Here is a 23646-nt window from a genome sequence, read left to right on the forward strand (position 1 = left end):
TCTCTCTGTCTCTCTCTCAAATTAAACTTCTCCAGAAACTCTTATCTTATTATCATAAAGAAGGTAAGAAACAAGCATTGTTAAGACAATCTGCTTGTGCTCCAGCCACAGAAAGCTGTACAAATTAAATCCAGCATTTTCAACTGTACCTGGAAAGAATGCAGTTCCTGAGAGAGAGAGAGAAAAGGATAAAGATAAGAGCCTCAAAGCTTTGGATCTGATGAATGCACCACCCATTAAAAATTACAAGTGATTTGTGGTTCATTTAGCTTCTCATTACTGGAAGTCACCGTAATCTACTTGGCAGCCTAACAAAGCATTCTAATTAACCCTTTGGATCAATCTCAGCAGCTATTCAGCATCGATCCTTCTTGTTAAAAAGGTAAAGGTTCCCCTGGCACATATATCCTAGTCGTTCCTGACTCTAGGGGGCAGTGCTCATCTCCGTTTCAAAGCCAAAGAGCCAGCGCTGTCCGAAGACTTCTCCATGGTCATGTGGCCGGCATGACTAAACGCCGAAGGCGCACGGAACGCTGTTCCCTTCCCACCAAAGGTGGTTCCTATTTTTCTACTCGCATTTTTACGTGCTTTCGAACTGCTAGGTTGGCAGAAGCTGGGACAAGTACCGGGAGCTCTCTCCATTGCACAGCACTAGGGATTCAAACTGGCGACCTTTCTGATCGACAAGCTGAGCATCTTAGCCACTGAGCCACTGCCTCCCTCTCCTTCTTGTTAAAGGGATTTTAAAAAAAAACATGAGCCGAGGTGGCGCAGTGGTTAGGGTGCAGTACTGCAGGCCACCTTCAGCTGACTGCTATCTGCAGTTCAGCGGTTCAAATCTCACCGGCTCAAGGTTGACTCAGCCTTCCATCCTTCCGAGGTGGGTGAAATGAGGACCCAGACTGTGGGGGCGATATGCTGACTCTGTAAACCGCTTAGAGAGGGCTGAAAGCCCTATGAAGCGGTATATAAGTCTAACTGCTATTGCTATTGCTATTGCTAACCTTTCTGGTTTCCTTTTCAAATTCCGGCAACCAGTTTGTGAAATAGAAAAGAATAGAATAACAGAGTTGGAAAGGACCTTGAAGGTCTTCTAGTCCAACCCCCTGCTTAGGCAGGAAACCCTACACTACTTCAGACAAATGGATATCCAACCTTAAAAACTTCCAGTGTTGGCGCATTCACAACTTCTGGAGGCAAGCTGTTCCACTGATTAATTTTTTCTCCTTACTTCTAAGTTGCTTCTCTCCTTGATTAGTTTCCACCCATTGCTTCTTGTTCTACCCTCAGGTGCCTTGGAGAATAGTTTGACTCCCTCTTCTTTGTGGCAACCCCTGAGATATTGGAAGATTGCTATCATGTCTCCCCTAGTCCTTCTTTTCATTATACTGGACACACCCAGTTCCTGCAACCGTTCTTCCTATGTTTTAGCCTCCAGTCCCCTAATCCTCTTTGTGGCTCTCCTCTGCACTCTTTATAAATCTGGAGCCCTTCATTCTCTATAAAGCCATATTACAAAACTGCCTAAAACCTTATCAAAAAAAGGATAAAAGGTAGGGCCTTCAAATCTTTTCAATTCCTTGCCAAATTGGGTTATCTGGTGATACACATCCAAAACTCCACCACGTTAGGAATGTAGCACCATTTTTCCTATCGAGAAAGGAATTTGCCAGGAAGCAAATGAAAAAAAAACACTATTCCTCCTCAACGCCCTGTGCAAGGAACTAACAGGGGCAAAAGGACCTATGGTATCTCTCTGGATGTTTTATTCCATTATCAGAGTGAGCATGAGTTCCGAAGAATGAAAACTAACAAGGCAATGGTTTAATGAACTGTAGGAAGTTATCTCCTAGGAAAATGAGGTACCGTAGTGTTTAGTGTATAAGACGCACCTTCCACCCCCCCAAAAAAGGGTGAAAATCTGGGTGCGTCTTATACACTGAATACAGCATTTTTTGGCCTACCGAAACTCTGCCCCCTTTGCAAAAATGGACATGCAGAGAGTTTGGGAGGTTTTCAAAGTGCTCCTGGGGGCTGGGGAAGGCAGAAATGAGCAAAAAAGAGGCCATTTTTGCTCGTTTCCCCCCCAACCCCCAGGAGCCCCCTACAAGCCTCCCAAAGCTCTGCATGCCCCTTTTTTTTAAAAAAAAAATGAGGTGTGCAGAGGGTTTGGGAGGCCTGCAGAGTGCAAACACTTTTTAAAAAAAATTACCTCTTCAAAATCATGGTGCATCTTATGTTCTGGTGTGTCTTATAGTCCGAAAAATACGGTATTTTAGGAAATATTAAAAGGGCAGAATATTTCCCCTGAAGGGGAGGCAGAAATTCAGCCCCCAACCCCCACCATCTTTGTCAATGGGCCATTAATAAGGCCTGGGCCAGTCTACTCTACATAACAAAGATTTACCTCCTTCAGGCAGAGCCATAGTAGGAATTGCCCAAAGCTCTCTCATTACATCATCGCCCAGCTAGCTTCAACCAAACTTGGGACTCAAAAAACACCCTAAAAAGTTACCCCCTGCATGGCTCCATGGGAATCTGAAAACCAATCAGAATACATGCTCAAATTCAAAAGCCCAGAGGGGGCATAAAACCCAGGCACTCTCAGCATCTCTGCCCCTTTTTCTTCGCCCAGGATCTTTTAAGTTCGGGAGCGAACTTCCGGTTGGCTCGTTGAGGCTGTTTTTCACCCTCCCCAGCCTCTGGAGACGGAACCTGGGGAAGGCAAAAACTGCCTCCCCCGGCCCTCCAGAATGGAAAAATCAGCTGTCCGGTGCGTGCATGAGTGCCGGAGCTGATGGTTGGCGTGCCAGCAAATATGGCTCCGTGTGCCACCTGGGCCACGCATGTCATAGGGTTGCCATCACGGTTCTAGGCTAATGTTTATACAAACCCCACTTGTAGAATGTTTCACATTCACACTCCTGAGCCCTGGAAAAGGCCTTTTGGGAAGGAAACAGCTGCCAATTACCTCCACCAGACCGATTAGATCCCACAGACTAGGCCTCCTCCGAATTCCATCCGCCGGCCAGTGTCGACTGGCAACTACCCGGAGGAGAGCCTTCTCTGTGGCTGCTCCGACCCTCTGGAACGAAGATTCGCACCCTCACCACCCTCCAGGTCTTCCGCAAAGCCCTTAAAACCTGGCTGTTCCGACAGGCCTGGGACTAAAGAACCGTTGCCCCTATCTCGAATGGTATGATTGTTGCGTGTTTTTAAATCATGTATTGTTTTGTGTTGTTGTTAATTTGTCTGTATCCCCCTTCCCTGGTTTGAGTTGTGAGCCGCCCTGAGTCCCCCTTCGGGGGGGAAAAGGGCGGCATATAAATGAAATAAACATTCAGCATTCACCTTAATGCTCCCAAGAGAAGACAGACTCTTACCTTCTACTTCCTCGTCATCGCAGACGTGCTTAACGAAGGATGCCCCTCTGTCCAGTACAGCTTCATCCTCCATCCTGCAATGGCAGAAGACAAAGAATGAGTAGCGTGGAGAGAGCTTCTAACTCCTGGAGAGACAGCTGCCTGAACCGGACCAACTCCTCCGGAGATTAACTCTCAGCTGTTGCTCATGTTAACGAAGAAGAGAGAGCAGAATCTCGTTTCCTTCTGACAATGCCACACCTTCGTTCCGACTTTTTCCTCGCTCTTTTTTTTTTTTTTACGAGGATGCTCTTCTGGGCCAGCTCACCACCGGCTCAGCTCCGAACCTTCTGAGCAGGTTGCAAAACTGATGGTGGGTGAGGGAGGGAGAGAGAGAGAGAGAGAGAGCAGGGAGCAGGAATCAAAGCGGAGTAGGGTTTCTCTTTCTTTCCTCCAATTTAAAAAAAGAAAGAAAGCCACTGGGGAGAGAGAGGAGCAAGAAAGGCAGACGCACAGAAGGCACGAGTGGTGTTTGCAACAAGGGCTCCCTGCAGAGGAGAAGACTATCTGCTAAAGATCGTGAGCAGAACAGAAGGTCCATGCTCGCCCGATGATGTGAAATTATTCAGTACCACCAACAATGCTGCTTGGCCTACAAAGAGACCTCGGCTACGTGTCAGAATGGTCAACTCCAAATCTCAACCAACAAATGCTCTGCCTTACACATTGGCAAAATAGAAATGAAAACCAGTGTGGGAAGTTATCACCCAGCCCTCTCCCAGAAAAATGAAATATCCTAGGAAATATTGAAAAGGCAGAATATTTCTCTGGATGTGAAAAGAAAGAAACATGTTTCAAAAGACAGAATAGTTGCCTATAGCTTTCTGCCCATCCCCAGCTAATGGGCCATTAAGACTGGCCAGGCTAGCCCACTTTACATAATAAAGACTTCTCCTCACTGCAGCTGTAGGGGGAAGGGATATTACTCAACTGACCACAAGGCAACTGAGAACTCATCACAGCCTAGAGAGTAGCCCCCTGCATGGCACCATGGGAGTCTGACAACCAGTCAGAATACATTTCTTACACAGGAACAGGAAACAGAGAGGTGGGACTGAACAGGTTATAAAAAGCCTAGCAAGCCCCTCCCTCAGCCCTTCTCTCTTCTTCTCCACCAACATTGAAGCGTGTGATCACCTTTTCTGTTCAGGGCTCAACCCATGTGGCCCTGTCCAACAATAAACCATCTTTCCAAGCAGCCTCCATGTCTCCAGTGTCTTTTCCCCCACTTGGAGCTGAACCCAAAAGGACATTTCTTTCAACACCAGAACACCAAACACAAGCTGGGCGGATAGGACCTCGTGGAAGGATCCTCACCCTGTCAAGGACCTTGGAGTCCTCATCTCAAACGAACTAAGCCCCAGAGCTCACCATAACGGCGTTGCCAAAAAGGCATTAAGAGTTGTTCACCTAATCTTGTGAAGCTTCTTCTCCGGTAACATCGTACTGCAAACTAGGGCATGCAAAACCTTTGCCAGACCAATCCTCGAATACAGCTCATCTGTCTGGAACCCACACTGCCTTATCAGACATTAACGCAACGGAGCGAGTCCAGAGGTATTTCACGGGAAGAGTCCTCCCCTCCTCTGCTCACAACAGAATCCCTTGCGCCCCCAGGCTCGAAATTTTGGGCTTGGACAACCTAAAAATAAGCCACCTTTGGTCTGAACTGAGCCTAGGACACAAAATTGTCTGCTACATTGTCCTACCTGTCAATGGCTACTTCAGCTTCAGTTGCAACAATACACGAGGACACAATCGATACAAACTCAAGGTAAACCGCTCCAAAACTCGATTGCAGAAAATGCGACTTCAGCAACAGAGCGGTCAACGCCTGGAATGTTCTACCCGACTCTGTGGTTTCATCCCCAACCCAACCCTCCAAAATTTAATCTGAGACTGTCTACCGTGGACCTCACCCCATTCCTTAATTTAAATTTTTTAATTTTTTTATTATTTTTTTACATTTTTTAATTAAAATTTTTTTTTCTATCCACATAGAAAGTTTTAATTTTTCCATTTTCATAGCATATAATCTCACATGTATACTATTACACAGTCAATATCATGTTGTATTATTAATTACATCAATTCGTCTTACCATCAATTACCAAACGAAAAAGAAAAACCCAGTTATTGGCTCTTCTGCTCTCCATACACCATATTTATACCTTATCCGACACTTTCCTCCCCCTCTCTCCTCCCCCTTTCTACATCCTGTCTTCCCTCCATCATCCTTTTCTACTCTACTTCCCCTTCCTTTCTCCTTCTCCTCTCTTCCCTTACCACTCCTCCTTATACACCTCATCTAACCCCCCTCACCCTCTCTCCTATCCCTCTTCCTATCTTCTTCTCTCCTCTACTTCCGACTCTTCTACATCCTTTCTTCCCTCCATCATTTTTTACTCTACTTCCCCTTCCTTTCTCCTTCTCCTCTCTCCCCTTACCACTCCTCCTCATACACCTCATCTTCCCCCTTCACCCTCTCTCCTGTCCCTCTCTTCCTATCTTTCTTCTCTCCTCTGCTTCCCACTCTTCTACATCCTTTCTTCCCTCCATCATTTTCTACTCTACTTCCCCTTCCTTTCTCCTTCTCCTCTCTCCCCTTACCACTCCTCCTTATACACCTCATCTTCCCCCTTCACCCTCTCTCCTATCCCTCTCTTCCTATCTTTCTTCTCTCCTCTGCTTCCCACTCTTCCTCTAATTCACTTGGTATGTTTCAACTTCTGAGCAAACTCCCTTTTGTGTTGATGGTATTTAAAATTCCATTTCAATATACATAAAAAAGAAAAAATACCAATATACATGTACAATCATCCAACACCCCTCCTCCAACTTAGTAAACTCCACTCCCTCCCACCCTCACCCCCAACCTCACCCCATTCCTAAGAGGTCTGTAAGGGGCATGCATAAGCCCACCAACGGGCCTACCGTCCCTGTCCTACTGTCCCCCCCTTATTCGTATCTATTCCATGTATTCATAATCCTGTTTATACTTATATTTGTTATCTTATACATGGTTGACAAAATAAATAAAACAAAATAAAAGTCTGAATGAACGCAACCAGGCTCTTAACACCAGCAAAGGACACTTTTGTGGCAAGACAACACTGCGTATCACATGTCGCTTTTAAGGAAATCTGACATTTGAGGATTAGGCACACACACCAACACGTAGCCTATATCAATATTTTATACAGTCCTTCCTGTCTCCCCTTTCCTCTTCCGTACCTCTCAAGTATACGTATCTCATTGCTTCTTTTCAACTCACAGTAATAAATAAGGGAAGAAGGGCAGGCATGCAGCAGGCCCTCGACTTACAGCGGTTCATTAAGTGGCAGGTTTAAAGTTATAAAGTTCAACACTGAAAAAAGTGAGTTACGATCACTTTCCACAGTTTAAGGTGGTTGCAGCATCCCCATAGGTCACGTGATCAAAATTCGGACACTTGGCAACTGACTTATGTTTATGGTGGTTATGTGATCCGCCTTTTGCAACCATAGAATAGAATAACAGAGTTGGAAGGGACCTTAGAGGTCTTCTAGTCCAACCCCCTGCTTAGGCAGGAAACCCTACACCACCAGACAAATGGTTAGAATAGAATAGAATAGAATAGAATAGAATAGAATAGAATAACAGAGTTGGAAGGGACCTTGGAGGTCTTCTAGTCCAACCCCATGCTTAGGCAGGAAACCCTACACCACTTCAGACAAATGGTTATCCAACATCTTCTTAAAAACTTCCAGTGTTGGAGCCTTCACAACTTCTGGAGGCAAGTTGTTCCACTGGTTAATTATTCTAACTGTCAGGAAATTTCTCCTTAGTTCTAAGTTGCTTCTCTCCTTGATTAGTTTCCACCCATTGCTTCTTGTCCTGCCTTCAGGTGCTTTGGAGAATAGCTTGACTCCCTCTTCTTTGTGGCAACTCCTCAAATATTGGGAGACTGCTATCATGTCTCCCTTGGTCCTTCTTTTCATAAAACTAGACATACCCAGTTCCTGCAACCGTTCTTCATATGTTTTAGCCTGCAGTCCCCTAATCCTCTTTGTCGCTCTTCTCTGCACTCTTTCTGGAGTCTCAACATCTTTTCTACATCCTGGTGACCAAAACTGGATGCAGGATTCCAAGTGTGGCCTTATCAAGGCATTATAAAGTGGTATTAACACTTGACGTGATCTTGATCTTGACCTTCTGATTAGCAAATTCAATGGGGAAGGGACAGCCGATTCACTTAATAACTGTGTTACTAACTTTACAGTCAATGGCGATCTTAGAGTGAATGTATTGGTGGGGGGAACTTGCAGATAGCTGCCTGCTGTTATCTGATTCTCAGTGGCTGTTAAGTGAATCTGCCTTCTCCACTGACTTTGCTTGCCGAGGGGGAGACTCTCTACAGCAATACAAGTGTTCATATCCGGCCCAGGGGGTGTATTTTGAGGACCCCTGGTTTAGTGCAATAAAAAAATGCAACTAATTTTTCTGCGGACCACCAAAATTTTCTCACGGACCACCAGTTGGTGATTGCTGTTCTAAAGGCATAGAAATTCTCGCGAGCTAAAAGCTAAAACGTGGGTTCTGCAGAATACGAGAACAACAATTTGCACTTAATTAAGACTCCTGCAAACACTGAAGGAAACTAATATTTTCTTTGATTGGTGTGAAGCAAACCCAGCAGAGTTTAAAAGCAAATTGTCCCCCGTTTCCCCCCCCCCAAAAAAAAAGCCTTACAAAAACAGAACAATTTCTCTAGAGAACAAAAAAACAGCTTAAATAGACAGAGTGCTGCCATCTTTCGGCCAAACAATTCATCACAGCCTTGAATATATATATATATATATATATATATATATATATATATATATATATATATATATATATATATATATATATATATATATATATATATATATATATAAGATTTTTACAACCCCCGGCATGCCCAAATATGGGAGGAAGATCACTACTTCCATTCTCTGTCCTTCCATCACAGCCTTGAATATATATATATATATATATATATATATATATATATATATATATATATATATATATATATATATATATATATATATATATATTAGATTTTTACAACCCCCGGCATGCCCAAATATGGGAGGAAGATCACTACTTCCATTCTCTGTCCTTCGGCTCGTCACAAGAGACCATCCAGGCAGAAACCCAATATTTTTACTGTTGCCTTTTTGTTACATTTGTTGTATTTGTGCTGATAAATAAATAAAGGGAGACTAGTATAGATCTATTTCAAGCGATTTAGCTCTCATCAGCTAGCCATACCTAGTTCAAATCCCAGTAAGGGTAGAATATATATATATATATATATATATTCTCATTTAAACTTTTAATACCAATCAAATGCGCTGCTAACACAAATCACCGTGATAGTAAGTTTCACTGGAAAAATTATTCATCATCAAGTCATTTCCTTTCTCACCCCTCCCCGCCCCACTGATGTATGATCATGAAGAAAAAGAATCTCTTTCTCCCACAAGATCATTCATAAAAAAGAAAAATTAATGAGGAAGCATCTGAAGAATTAGTTTTTACTCAGTTCCATGTGTGTGTACACTATATTGCCAAAAGTATTCACTCCCCTGCCTTTACTCGGATACGAACTTGCTGTAAGTGACATTCCATTCCTAATCCGGAAGAGCCGAGGTGGCGCAGTGGTTAGGTTGCAGTACTGCAGGCCACTTCATCTGACTGTTATCTGCAGTTCGGCGGTTCTAATCTCACCGGCTCAAGGTTGACTCAGCCTTCCATCCTTCCGAGGTGGGTGAAATGAGGACCCAGACTGTGGGGGGCGATATGCTGACTCTGTAAACCGCTTAGAGAGGGCTGAAAGCCCTATGAAGCGGTATATAAGTCGAACTGCTATTGCTATTGCTATTGCTAATCCATAGGGTTCAATATGACGTCAGTCCACCCTTTGCAGCTATAACAGCTTCAACTCTTCTGGGAAGGCTGCCCACAAGGTTCGGGAGTGTGTTTATGGGGATTTTTGACCATTCTTCCAGAAGCGCATTTGTGAGGTCACGCACTGATGTTGGACGAGTTTACGTGGCCTACCACTTCATGGCTGAGTTGCTGTCATTCCCAAACACTCCCACATTCTTATAATACAGCTGACTTTGGAATATTTAGGAGTGAAGAAATTTCACAACTGGATTTGTTGCACAGGTGGCATCCTATCACAGTTCCACGCTGGGATTCACTGAGCTCCCGAGAGCGACCCATCCTTTCACAAATGTTTGTAAAAACAGTCTGCATGCCTAGGTACTTGAGTTTATACACCTGTGGCCATGGAAGTGATTGGAGCACCTGATTCTGATTATTTGGATGGGGGAGTGAATACTTTTGGCAATATAGTGTATCTGTGTGCGGCTTTTGAAACTAGTAGTGATGTCAAAAGTTTTCTAACGGTACGACTCCCACTTTTTAAAAGTTTAAAACATAAATCAGTTGGGTCTTGCAAAGAACCCTAACCTTTCCAAATATTAACAGGCAACTATTAAGCTGTTAGGGACACGGTGGTTCAGTGGCTAAAATGCTGAGCTTGTCAATCAGGAAGGTCAGCAGTTCGGCGGTTCGAATCCCTAGCACCGCGTAACCGAGTGAGTTCCCGTGACTTGTCCCAGATTCTGGCAACTGAGCAGTTCGAAAGAATGCAAGTAGAAAAATAGGGACCACCTTTGGTGGGAAGGTAACAGGGTTCTGTGCGCCTTCAGCGTTTAGTCATGCCGGCCACATGACCACGGAGACGTCTTTGGACAACGCTGGCTCTTGGGCTTTGAAACGGAAATGAGCACCGCCCCCTAGAGTCGGGAACGACTAGCACATATGTGCGAGGGGAACCTTTACCTTTACTGTTAATTGTATTCAGTGGGAATTATCCAGTTATTTCCTCAGTCTGCATTTTCATTTTGATTTATTTCACTTTAGTTAAAGCAACGCCACTTTGTTTTCATGAATTATCTACTTTTATTTTACTTTATTACAGGTCATAGCCCCAGATTGTATAAAAAAAAAGGGATACAATATAAAATACAATCTAGCATACACATAATAAAAAGGCCTCTTATCGTGCTCGTTCTATTTTACTGTCAACAGGGGAAAAAGTTTTACAAGCTGCACAAATTATTTTGAGATCTTTTATCTGCTAGAATAAGTTGTGCATAAGAACTGTTCTATTCAGCATGAAAACTGGGGACCACTAAGAGGTGTTAATAACCCATTAAGAATGCCTTAGTGAAACTTACAATAGAGCTAAGAGGTGTTAATAGCTCATTACAAATGTCTCAGTAAACTTACAATAGAGGAAAATGGGGATCTCTCAAATTCACCACTTCCCTTTTTTACAATGCCTTTTAGCACTGGGAGGTTTTGCAAGAGTTGCAATAGTTATGAGTATATAACACACGAGTACATTATAATATACATACTCATAATATATGAGTATATTATAATAATAGTTATAAATAAAAGTTTAAGATATTAAACCTCAGCAACGCGAAGGCCTCCCAAAATTTATTTATTATTGTTTTGTAAACTGATCCAAAGATAACGTTGGTTTTAAAATAAAAATTTATTGTGATCCAGCTGAACTCCGAGTGACCTCTTGCTAGCTACTTTGATCAAAACATGTAAGGCATTCCACTGTTGAAATAATAATAACAACAATCATAAAGATGCCAGTACGTGAAAACAGTAAAATGGAAGAGAAAGAACTGGAAAAGATAACAAAATATAAAGACCTGGAAGCAGAAACAGAACTACTGTGGCAAAAGAGAAGAAATTATAACAGGTGCCTTAGGTGGGATCTCATAAACAACTGGAACATCACTGGCATTGACCAATTCACTATCAGTTAATTGCAAAGGGCAGTTTTGCTCAGAACAGCTTACACTCTCTGGGACAATACCTTTAATACCATCCAACATCAACATCTGCCTATCCCAGGTTCTTGAGAAGGGACTTGGATTGGCGGACCAAAAGTGCCAAATCCAGTCTGCACATCTGGCTGACCGTATAACTGTAGAAAGTTTAAAAAAACCACCCCTCTCCTAGAAAAACGAACGATCCCGGGAAATATTAAAAAGGCAAAATATTATATTTCCCTGGATCAGAAATGGAGAAATATGCTTTTAGGCAGGAAGCAGACTCACCCCACCTTTGTCAATGGGCCATTAAAAAGACTTAGCCAGCCTACTCTACGTAGCAAAGGTAGGGTTAGCCTTCTACAGAAACTCACCACAGGGCACCTGGGAAGAAGCAATGCTCAACCAAGCTTGGGACTCAAAAGACACACAACCTACAAAGTTAGTTAAGACGCCCACCCCTGCCCCTGGGAGTCTGACAAACCAATCAGAATGCATTTCTTACACAGGAACAGGAAACAGAGAGGTGGGGCCGAACAAAGAGTATAAAAAACTCAGGAATTCTCAGCAAGCCCATTACTCTCTCTTTTTCTTCTTCACCCAACATCGGGAAGCATGTGATTTCCCCCTTTTCTGTTCAGGAACTCAAGCCATGTGGTCCTGTCCACCATTAAAACCATCTTTCCAAGCAGCCTCCTTGTTTCCAGTGTCTTTTTCCCTCACTTGGAACTGAATCCAGAAGGACATTTCTTCCAATATAGCCATAATCATTAGCTTGTAAGTGTAACATCTATCTTCCCCAGTAAGGGTTTCCAAACTTGGCCACTTTTAAGAGTTGTGGACTTCAATTCCCAGAATTCCTCAGAGCAGCATGCTTGGCTGGGGAATTGAAGTCCACAAGTCTTAAAAGTCGCCAATTTTGGAGCTCCCCTGTTCTACAGCGACAAGTAATAGCCGAAGAATGGTCCAAAAAACCCCAAGCAACGTGGTGTTATGTCACCAACCACAGTTCAGAAATTGTGGGGACGGCCAATCAAAAGAATAAGGAAGCACAACCTTTCAAAAGTAATGCAAAGAGATGGCAGAGTTTGACAGCCCTAATTTTAGAGGGAGTTTAGAACAGATGGTACAGTATAAAATGCCCTCTGTACTGTATCTGGCAAGGTAATATAATCACACTATTCATGATGAAACTGTACCAGGAGACTCAAGACTGCCAGCCGCAGAATTCAACAAACTTTGCCCTGCCTAGACAAAATTATAAAAACGCAGACACAACATTTGAAATAGATTTCCATTCAGTGCTAAATATATATAGCCATATGAAACATTCAAGAGCCGAATCTCACCTTCAAAAATTATGTCATGATCATTTTGTCTCAGGAAGACTCCTCTTGCTCACCAAAATCTGTGCCCATTTCTCACCGGTTTAGTGAAGGCAAAGTACTCTGATTTTATTTTGAACAGTATTTTCTCTCTCTATCGGTCTCCTAGATCTTCTCAAAACATGCTCTTTCAAGCCCTAAAGCCTGCAAAAGTTTCACTTTTGTGAATTGCTTAGGCTCCCGCTCCAGCTATGTAATTTCCTCTCTAAGACGATGACTTCCGCCTTTGCTGTGTGTGTGTGTGTGTGTGTGTGTGTATCCGTCCCTGAGCAAGAGCCTGGAACGCACAACGTTTATTGCTGTTCTGTGTCACAATCAAAGTTCAGAGCTTGCCACAGCCGTAAAAACTTATGGACCGGCGTTGCAGCTCATTGCAAGAAAAAAACAACAGCAACAACACAACCCTTACTATTGCTATAATTGCTAAAAGTTGCTTTCAGAAGCTGCGGGGAGTGGGGAGAGGAACCTTAACAAATCTCTAAGCAAAATCTCCTGAAAAGAATGTCAACCAGCTAAGAAATACCTATAAGGGTAGAGTTAACCAATGAAAGGGCTCCATTGAAATGCTACTCCTTCAGCCATCAGTGAGAGAAGGAAAGGGTGGGGGGGGGAGAGAAGGAGCAGCTCCATTAATAGCTGCAAAAGCCTTTACGTCAAGACATGGAGAGGAGAAAACGTTAGCCTTCACTCTGACGGGGCCCCTCCCTGTTGTGAAATAGGATCTTCCTTCCAGCCGTACACCAGGGGCTGCATATAAAATAACGGTGTAGTAAAAGGGCAGGATAGTATGCACAGGTCACTGGACCACAAGGTGGAAGAGGTCAAATCTGTAGGAGGGGGGAGGTAGAAAGAGAGAGAATGGGCCCCGTCCGTCCTTGAAGAAAACTTTTTGGGGACTGTCCGGGCTGACCGTCTATGGAGGGATAACAACTTGGTAAGATCACACTTTGGAAGACAGTGTCCAATTTTGGTCACCAAAAAAAAAGGCATTTGGAAAGAGCACAGAGGAGAGCAATTAAGATGATTAGGAGGCTGGAGGCTGAAAACGTATGAAGAAGGGTTGCAGGCAATTGGCTAGGTCTAATTCAGAGGTCGGCAACCTGTGGCTCTGGAGCCGCATGTGGCTCTTTCAACCCACTGCTGCGGCTCCCTGTTGCCGGTTGGCTCCACAATTGATAGGGCTTTCGGTTGGGACAGGTAGAGGAAAAAGGCTGCTGATTCAGTTCTACAGAGGGATGATTGAGTCTGTCATCTGCATAACTGTCTGGTTTGGCTCTGCAAACCAACAAGACAGACAGAGACTTCAGAGGATAATCAGAACTGCAGAAAAAACAATGACTACCAACCTGCCTTCCATTGAGGACTAGTATACTGCACGAGTCAAAAAGAGGGCTGTGAAAAGATCTACAGACCCCTCGCATCCTGGACATAAATTGCTTAAAGTCCTACCCTCAAAATGATGCTATAGGGCACTGCACACCAAGACAATGAGACACAAGGACAGTTTTTTCCCGAATGCCAACACTCTGCTTAACAACTCATCCCCACAACACTGTCAAATTATTTACTAAGACTGTATTACTAATATTCTTCTCTTCTTTCCTAGTATCCATCTCTCCCCACTTATGACTATAACCATGTTGCTTGTATCTTTACAATTTATATTGTTTTGTTTCCTCGTTGATAGCTTCTTAGTAACCTTGACTGACACAAAGTGTTGCATCTTTTTATTCTTGATGAATGTATTTTTATTCTCCTTATGTACACCGAGAGCATATGCGCCAAAGAGAAACTCCTTGTGTGTCCAGTCACACTTGGCTAATAAAGAATTCTATTCTACCTTCCATATTACTAGGCTGGGCTAGAAAAGGTGTGAAATGAGGTTAAGATCTAAGCACGCTTCATCATGACCCATTCACTGGAAAGCTGCTTTGCAACAACTGAAATGTAAAATACCAGCTTGAGGTGTTGGGAGAAATGTCCTTCTGGGTTCAGCTCCAAGTGGGGAAAAAGACACTGGAGACATGGAGGCTGCTTGGAAAGATGGTTTTAATGGTGGACAGGACCACATGCCTTGAGCTCCTGAACAGAAAAGGGGGAGAATCACATGCTTTCTAGATGTTGGGTGAAGAAGAAAAAAAGAGCAAAATACTGAAAGTCCCTGGTTTTATGCCCTTTCTAGGCTTTGATCTTGATCTTGTATTCTGATTGGTTGTCAGTGTCCCACGGGGCCATGCAGGGGCAACTCTGAAGGCTGTGAGTCCAAGTTTGGTTGAGCATCGCTTCTTCCCAGGTGCCCTGTGGTGAGATGGATAAAGGGCTAATACTATCATGCCTCAATCCCATCACCCCAGAGCTGATGGGGGAGATCTTTGTTATGTAGAATAGACTGACCCAGGCTTTTTAAATGGCCCGTTGACAAAGGTGGGGGGGGGGCTATTAAGAGTGAGTCTGCTTCCTGCCTAAAAAAACATGTTCCTCCATTTCTGATCCAGGGAAATATAAAATTCTGCCTTTTCAATATTTCCCAGGATAGTTCATTTTTTCTAGGTGAGATGCTAACTTCCTACAGAGGTTTCTTGAATGGACCCCCCTCTGAGACACAAGCGTCTGTGTGTGATGCAAATCCAAGCTAAGTCTGAAATAGGCGAATGGAAAATATACATTCCAGGGCTATCTCTCTCTCTCTCTCCTTTTTTTTTTTTCCTAATAAAGACAAACCATTTCCATAGGCTTCTTCCTTTCCTGTTATAAACGCTCCTGCGAGTTTTTGCAATTCGTCAACATCTTTTTCTCGAGAGGTTAAAAAAAAAAGAGAGTAAAAAAATAAAAGAGTCCCGAGATTTTATCGGCTTTTCTTTTTAAGAGGCAGGTTACATAATGGAAATCTTTGTAGACTGAGCTCTGCTGGCATCAACACATTAAAGAATTACAGCCTTAGGAATAAGCTGCATGTTACCTAAAAATGCATTGTGTGTATTTGCCTTGAGGGGGAAAAGGTCTTTTTCTCTCCTTCCCTTGAGTTTTACAAAATGCCATTTCCTTATATTTTGCCATTGGCTGGCTGGCTGGCTGGCGTTATCTTTCCTTCTTCCCTCCCTTGGGTTCAGTTTTATCTTTTTGGGAAAATAAGGCTGCATAAACAGGATAGCATCAGGGGCACCAGCATTGGTACCAATTTGCTTCACATGCACTTCTTAGTCTCCTTCTTTTTTTTTTTTTTCAAAGTTTATTTATATGCCGCCCTTTTCCCTGGGGGGACTCAGGGCGGCTTACAACTCGAAAAGGGGGGGGGAAACAAACATTTAACACGTAGGACAGTACGTCATTTAAAAACACAACATTCATACCATTCGGGTGGGTTACAGTCTTTAGCCCCAGGCCTGACGGGATAGCCAGATTCTGAGGGCTGTGCGGAAGGTCTGGAGGGTGGTAAGGGTACGAATCTCCATGGGGAGATCGTTCCATAGGGTCGGAGCTGCCACCGAGAAGGCTCTCCTCTGCGTGGTTGCCAGTCGACATTGACCGGCAGATGGGACTCGGAGGAGGCCTAATCTATGGGATTTAATAGGTCGAGTGGAGGTGATTGGCAGTAGGCGGTCTCTCAAGTACCCAGATCCACTACCATGAAGGGCTTTATGGGTGACAAGTAGCACCTTGAAGCGTACCTGGAGATCGACAGGTAGCCAGTGCAGCTCGCGGAGGATAGGTGTTATGTGGGTGAAGCTTCTATTCAGCAGATTTTTTTTATATTATTTTTTCCCTTCTACAACACCTTACAGTCATGACATCAACATTGTTATGTCATCATACCTGCACATGTATATAATATTTCGCTTCTATATTTACACATCTTTATACACAGTTCTCTATATATGTATATATATATTGTTTTTTGGCTTAATTAATTTTATTCTTGTTTTGCAGCCATTTGTACCAATTGTTCCAAATTTCATAATATTCTGACTCTTATCTTTTAATTTCAGTGTTAATTTGTCCACCTCTGCACAATCCAAAGGTTTTTTTTTTATCACTAATTCATCCGAGAGGGTATTATTTTGTTTCCAGCATTGGGCAAATGCTATTCTAGCTGTAGTTAGCAGATGTGTTAATATGTACTTAATTTTCTTCGTATATTTCCCTTTGATTATTCCCAGTAGAAAGATTTCGGGTTTTGTATTTTATCTGTTCTCCTGTAATTTCTTGCACCCATTTCCAAATTTTTGTTCAATATTTTTGTGTTTCGGGGCAGGTCCACCATATGTGATAATAAGTCCCTTGTACTTTTTTACACTTCCAGCAGGTCGGCTTCATGTTTGGGTACATTTTAGCCAATCTTGTTGGTGATAAATGCCAATGGTAAAACATTTTGTATATATTTTCTTTAAGTGCTGCTGATTGTCTTAGTTTACAATTTGTGTTCCAAATTCTTTCCCAATTGCACTTCTTAGTCTTCTAGGTGTTTCTAGGTGTGAAACAATTTGTACATATCCAGAAGCACACTTTGTGAGTTGCGAATTCCAAGGTTGTCTTAATCATCTATGGCAGGTTCAAGGTCCAGATTATGGAAGAGACCCACAGAACCTCTGGTGTAGCTCTTGAGCAGTAAAAACGAGGGACACTAGAAAGTGCTAGTTTGTTACAGGCAGTCCTCGTCTTACGAACACAATTGAGCTCAAAATTTCCATGGCTAAGCAAGACGGTTAGCCCATTTTATGATGTTCCTTGCCAGGCTAAGTGCATCACTGCAGTTGATAAAATTAGTATAGAATAGAATTGAATAATAGAGTTGGAAGGGATCTTGGAGGTCTTCTAGTCCAACCCCCTGTTTAGGCAGGAGACCATACACCACTTCAGACAAATGGATATCCAACATCCTCTTAAAAACATCCAGCGTTGGAGAAATCACAATTTCTGTTCCACTGATTAATTGTTCTGACTGTCAGGAAAGTTATCCTCAGTTCTAAGTTGCTTCTCTCCTTGATTAGTTTCCACCCATTGCTTCTTGCTCTGCCCTTTGGAGAATAGCTTGGCTCCCTCTTCTTTGGGGCAGCCCCTGAGATATTGGAAGACTGCTATCATGTCTCCCTTAATCCTTCTTTTCATTAAACTAGACATACCCAGTTCCTGCAACCGTTTTTCGTATGTTTCAGCCTCCAGTCCCCTAATCCTAGAATATTTCATTTTTCTAGGAGAGTGGTAGGTGCTAATTTCCTACAATAGTAAAACAATGGTGATCCAGTCCGAATTGGTACCAATCAAGAGAAAATTAGAGGAATTTTCTATTCCTGGCTGTTTGTGTTTAACCTCCCTCCGAGTATGGCTATACCTAAAAAGTAGAAAACATAAAATAATGAAAGGAGGAAGAATACTACAGCAGGCCTGTCTGTTTTCTTTTTAAAGGCTATTCTAAAATGTTGTCCCTGTGCCAGCATCTGGAAGAGAGAATTAAACCCTTTATTAACCCTTATGTGAGTGCCTAGGAGTAACCCCTATATGACAGCAGCTGGTTAGTTTAGCCATAAATAACTCATGACTATTTTGAGCCAGAATTAAATCCCTTTTAACTCCAGTGATGACGGGGTTATGCCATTCATCTGACACTGGCCCCACCCATAATCCAGTTAAGCCAGCCATGCAAATACAACCAATGTTTTTGTAAGGATTATCGAAAAAACGCATGAAGTACTTCAGACATGCAACTAATTAATTTCCATTCTTTGTTTTTTTCCCCCCTTTTACACTTCCAAAAACAATAGCCATCAGCTGCCTCTCTTTGAAATGTTTATTGGAGTTTATGAGGCCACCTCCTTCCAGCTTCACCTATGCAGGTGCCCACATATGCGGTTCAAAACATCTTTCTTGGCCCTGAGCAAAGTGGCAATGGCCTCTCAGAAATTGAAGGCGTGAAGCAATCCACAGGCCATTTTATTTTATTTATTATTTTATTATTTATTTATTTTATTTATTATTTTATTTATTTTATTTATTTTATTTATTTTATTTATTTTATTTATTTTATTTATTTTATTTATTTTATTTATTTTATTTATTTTATTTATTTTATTTATTTTATTTATTTTATTTATTTTATTTTATTTATTTATTTTATTTATTTTATTTATTTTATTATATTTACTTTATTTACTTTATTTACTTTATTTACTTTACTTACTTTATTTACTTTATTTACTTTATTATTTATTTTGATTTTTATTTTATTTATTTATTTATTTTTATATATTTTATTTTTATTTTATTTATTTTATTTATTTTATTTATTTTGATTTATTTTATTTATTTTGATTTATTTTGATTTATTTTATTTATATTTAATTATATTATATTATTATATTTAATTACATTACATTATATTTTTATTTTATTATTTTAATTATTTCCAACATTCTTAACTGCCTACTTGCCAGAGTCTTAAGTTGTGCACAGAATATTGTAAAAGGGTAAACTATATGCAACTGTTTCCCCATATACAATTTTCTTCCCACCCCCACCCCCCCACTTCGGTTCTCTGAGTTTGCCTGGACAAATCACTGCGGTTTTCTTTGCACGGTTTTTCAGAAATAGTTTGCCATTGCCTGCTTCCTAAGGTGGAGCCTGTGTGTGACTGGCCCAAGGTCACTCAGCTGGCTTCATGCCTAAGATGGGGCTGGAACTCGCAGCCTCCTGGTGATTGGCCCAAAATTACCCAATCAGCTTTCATGCCTGAGGTGGGACTAGAACTCACAGGCTCCTAGCACTGGCCCAAAGTCATCCAGATTGCTTTCATGCTTGAGATAGGACTAGAACTTCCAATAGTGTTTTTAGCTGAACGTCAACCAGAATTTACAGTCTCCTGATGATTAGTCCAAACTCTCTCAGCTTGTGCCTCGGGCCGAGGTGGCACAGTGGGTAGAGTGCAGTACTGCAGGCCACTTCAGCTGACTGTTATCTGCAGTTCGGCGGTTCAAATCTCACCAGGCTCAAGGTTGACTCAGCCTTCCATCCTTCTGAGGTGGGTAAAATGAGCACCCAGACTGTTGGGGCAATATGCTGACTCTGTAAACCGCTTAGAGAGGGCTGAAAGGCCTATGAAGCGGTATATAAGTCTAACTGCTATTGCTATTGCTATTGCTAAGGCGGGACTAGAACTCCCAATTTCCCGGTTTCTAACCCAGCGCCTTAACCACTCCACCAAACCGGTTCTTACAACCTTCTTACTTAAATCAGCGTGAATCAAAACAGGGCCAACCAGGACAAAATATAGTGGCCCGTTGTGGAAGACGTGAGAAGGAGGAGCCATGGTGACAAGCCGGGGTATCAATAACAAATGAGAAAGGAGGCAGGCACCGACCGACTGTTTCAAGACAGCTGTTTCCCTTGGCCCGCTGGGGTTACAGAGGAGCTCTTTCATGCCGGATCATATGCTCAATATCCTCGTACTATGTGCTCGGCAGCATGACTATCCTTAGCGGGGTATTCACAGCAGCTTCCCCTGGCTTCATGCCTTCCAGATGTGGTGGGTTAGAGCTTCCATCACTTCCTGACAGCTGGATAATCAATGGTCTTAGACAAATTCTTTAACTTGAATTCCTGAGGCTTGGGATTTATGCACAGCCTAACCAACAATGAGGATCAGTCACCTGGATGAATCATTTTATCACCATCCTTAGTTACAACAACGGATGGTCAGGTTGCTTTACAATCATAACTTGAGGACCACCCCTCTTAACTACACGGGCATGGGGCTGTGTTTCCTGTCAAAAAAACAGTCACCTGGCCATTTGTCTGTCACCGGCAATGGGTAAAAAAAACGGCATTGTATAGAATGCTTAGGAAATCTGTAGAATGCATGACTTTTCTAGGTGAAACATAACATGTCTGAGTTACTTTAATATGCTATATACTGTCCCTAGGCAATGGAATGGAATGGAATAGAATAGAATAGAAAATATGGAATGGAATGGAATGGAATAAAATAGAATAGAATAGAAAATATGGAATGGAATGGAATGGAATAGAACAGAATGGAATAGAACGGAATAGAATAGAATAGAATGGAATAGAATAAAATAGAATAGAATCAATAGAAAAAGGAATGGAATGGAATGGAATAGAATAGAATAGATAATAGATAATTAATAGATAATAGATAATAGATAATACCTGTATTGACTTACTTGTTGTAACAAGGAAAACTTAGAATGGCATTTTAGTGGGAATTATTTTATACTTTGCTGGTTTGCCTTGTGGCATTGCATAGAATGCCTAGGAAATGTGTGAAATAATAAGTGTTTCATACTTTGATGTCCCATTTTTGGTGTTCTGTAGATTTCCCAGGCATTCTATAAAATAATTGATTTCACAGATTGACAATAACATACCCATCACTTAGAGCAGTGTTTCTCACCCTCGGTAATTTTCAGGTGTGTGGACTTCAACTCCCAGAATTCCCCAGTGTTTCTGAAGCCAAGCTGGCTGGGGAATTCTGGGAGTTGAAGTCCACACACCTTAAAAGTTGCCAAGCTTGAGAAATACTGACGTAGAAGAACTGGCTAGAAGACTTCTCAATTGTGACCGAGCACCACAATCTTGCACAACCTCACTGCTGCTAGGTTCCATTCCCACTTGTCAGAGCAGGGTTCGACTGCAAGGAGGATGATTTCGAGACCTCGAATAACCTCACAAAAGACGTATCTCACCACGATCTGGATTTTCACATATCCGTAAACCAAACCTCTTATTTTTCGAGCCACACATTCGTTCTTCCTAATGGATGCAAATGAACCCAGCAATGATGCAAGTGTTAAAGATGCTATTAACAGTCGTGACGCAGGGAGATCTTAACCCAGAAAAGCGCTGGGAACCGATTTCTCTAAACAAGTCGATTGCCTCACTAATTCCAGGTGTTTAGTTAATCGAATTAAAGAGTCGGGGCATCCGGCAGGAGGCTGTGCCCTTCTTAATTAATCCAGGGGGGAAAAGAGAGAAGGAAATTATGCAAATAAAATGGGGACAAAATCTGAGACAGCTTGGCATGTGTGTTACTTATCGCTTCACTACTAAGTACAATCACAGAGTCCCTCACAATTTATTAGAGACCGTGCAACTTATCCAAATCTCTGAACTGACTTTCTCATTGTTACTCAGTTATGGACTTAAAAAGCAGGGGTGTTAAAGTCAAGGCCTGCGGTGCTTAAATCTGGCCCGCGTGGCCGTCCTGGAAATATCAAAGGACCTACCCATGGTACCTCTGGTGGCTAAAATAGGCTGTGCGGGGGGGAGGGGGGGGCATGCCTTGTTTTTCACACTCCATGGCCTTCTGCAGCACTCTTGACAGCCAAAACCAGCCCAAAAATGGCCTGAAAATGGGCCGAAAATGGCCTATAAATGGGCCGAAAAAGCCCTGAAAATGGGATGAAAAACAGGCCGAAAATGGCCTGAAAGTGGGCCGAAAGGCTTGAAAGGCTGAAAATGGGTCAAAAATGGCCTGAAAATGGGCCTGAAAATGGGCCAAAAAGAGGCTGAAAATGGCCTGAAAGCAGGCCAAAAATGTGCCGAAAAAGCCCTGAAAGTGGGCTGAAAAACAGGCTGAAAATGGGCTGAAAAATGGCTGACAAATGGCCTGAAAAATGGCTGAAAAATGGGCCGAAAATGGCCTGAAAACGGGCTGAAAAATGCCCGAAAAATGGCCAGCAGAGTGCTGCAGGAGGCCATAGAGGGTGAAAACGAAGTGCAGAGGGGGGGGATGCACGGACACACACACCCGTGCCCAGTTTTGGCCGGCAGGGTGCTGCAGGAGGCATCCATTCCACCCCCCACCGCACCCCTCCGCGAAGGAGGACTACAATGCTGATCCGGCCCTCGAAGAAATCCAGTTTGACACCCCTGGCTTAAAGGGTAAGTTTGGGCGAAGACATTTTTTCCCTCTGCAACAACTACACACTTCAGCAAGAAACACCCCTGCGGGCTTTGTGGCAAAGACAAACGGTGTAATGATTGCAACGGCAATAAATCAACCTCCGATTGTATTTGCTGCCATGTTTTTCCCGTAGGATTAAAACTGCCTCTTTGTGTTGTGCTGTGCAGCCTCTTAGTTGTGCAAACAATTTTTGGGGGAGAGAAGCCGATTAAACCATGAATCTTTCGGCACCCAACTTTTCTTGAGTTTCTGTGACTGGGGTAAAGGAAGAGGAAATTAATAAAAGGGAAAACGGGATATCTACAGTCTTTATCTTGACTTTTATTGCTCCGGTAAGTGGAACCACAATGCTTTAGGATCAGTGCCAGATCGCACGAGAGAAATGTGTTCAAAGATTTTAAAATCTTCAAAGTGACTAGTACTTTGATGGAAGTTAAGAGTACGAAGTAGCCCTCAACTTGAAACCCAGTGGTGGGATTCAACACCAACACCTCAAGGACAATGCCAACTTCACCGGATGGGCAATACCTAAAATTATGTTTTGCTTTTTTGTGTGATGCTCCATACAGAAGTCTGAGCTCAGCCTTCACCGAACCTCACCCCGTAGGTTTTACCTAAGGCTTGTTGTCCTGCTATGCCTAAGCCTATTACCTCTGCTCCAGGAAGGCCTGAAGGCTCCACCATTCCTACTTCCACACTTCGGGTTAGAAAATGTTCACAGGGCATCGGTATCCGTGTGCCCATGCTACGCTTGAAGCACGCTTGTGACTAGAGATCGTGGTTGTGCCAAGGTTTCTAATCACACGTTCCATGCAGAAGAGGTGAAATTCAGCAGGTTCTGGAGAACCGGTAGCGGGAAATTTTGAGTAGTTCGGAGAACTGGCAAATACCACCTCTGGCTGGCCCCCAGAGTGGGGTGGGAATGGAGATTTTGCAATAGCCTTCTCCCAAGAGTGGGGAGAGAATGGGGATTTTGCGGTATCTTTCCCCTGCCACGCCCACCACGCCACACCCACAGAACT

At 42.7% G+C, this 23646-nt stretch overlaps 1 protein-coding gene across 3 annotated transcripts in view; it reads right to left on the reverse strand.

The window, feature by feature from the left end:
- SLC4A4 (solute carrier family 4 member 4) overlaps nt 1-23646 on the reverse strand; it is a 175386-nt gene that overhangs the window by 127638 nt on the left and 24102 nt on the right. For 2 of the 3 annotated variants that reach the window (XM_032224276.1, XM_032224274.1), the window contains exons 1-2: nt 12670-12954; nt 3384-3457 (exon numbers count right to left, since the gene is read on the reverse strand). In XM_032224276.1, the coding sequence (XP_032080167.1) occupies nt 3384-3456 (73 nt within the window). In that variant the 5' untranslated portion in view covers nt 3457; nt 12670-12954. Of the gene's footprint in view, nt 1-3383; nt 3458-12669; nt 12955-23646 lie in introns of those variants that run through there. The other variant, XM_032224275.1, reaches the window with a different exon arrangement.

Source organism: Thamnophis elegans, chromosome 9 (assembly GCF_009769535.1).
Source record: "Thamnophis elegans isolate rThaEle1 chromosome 9, rThaEle1.pri, whole genome shotgun sequence".
In the NCBI taxonomy this organism is placed as follows: Eukaryota; Metazoa; Chordata; class Lepidosauria; order Squamata; family Colubridae; genus Thamnophis; species Thamnophis elegans.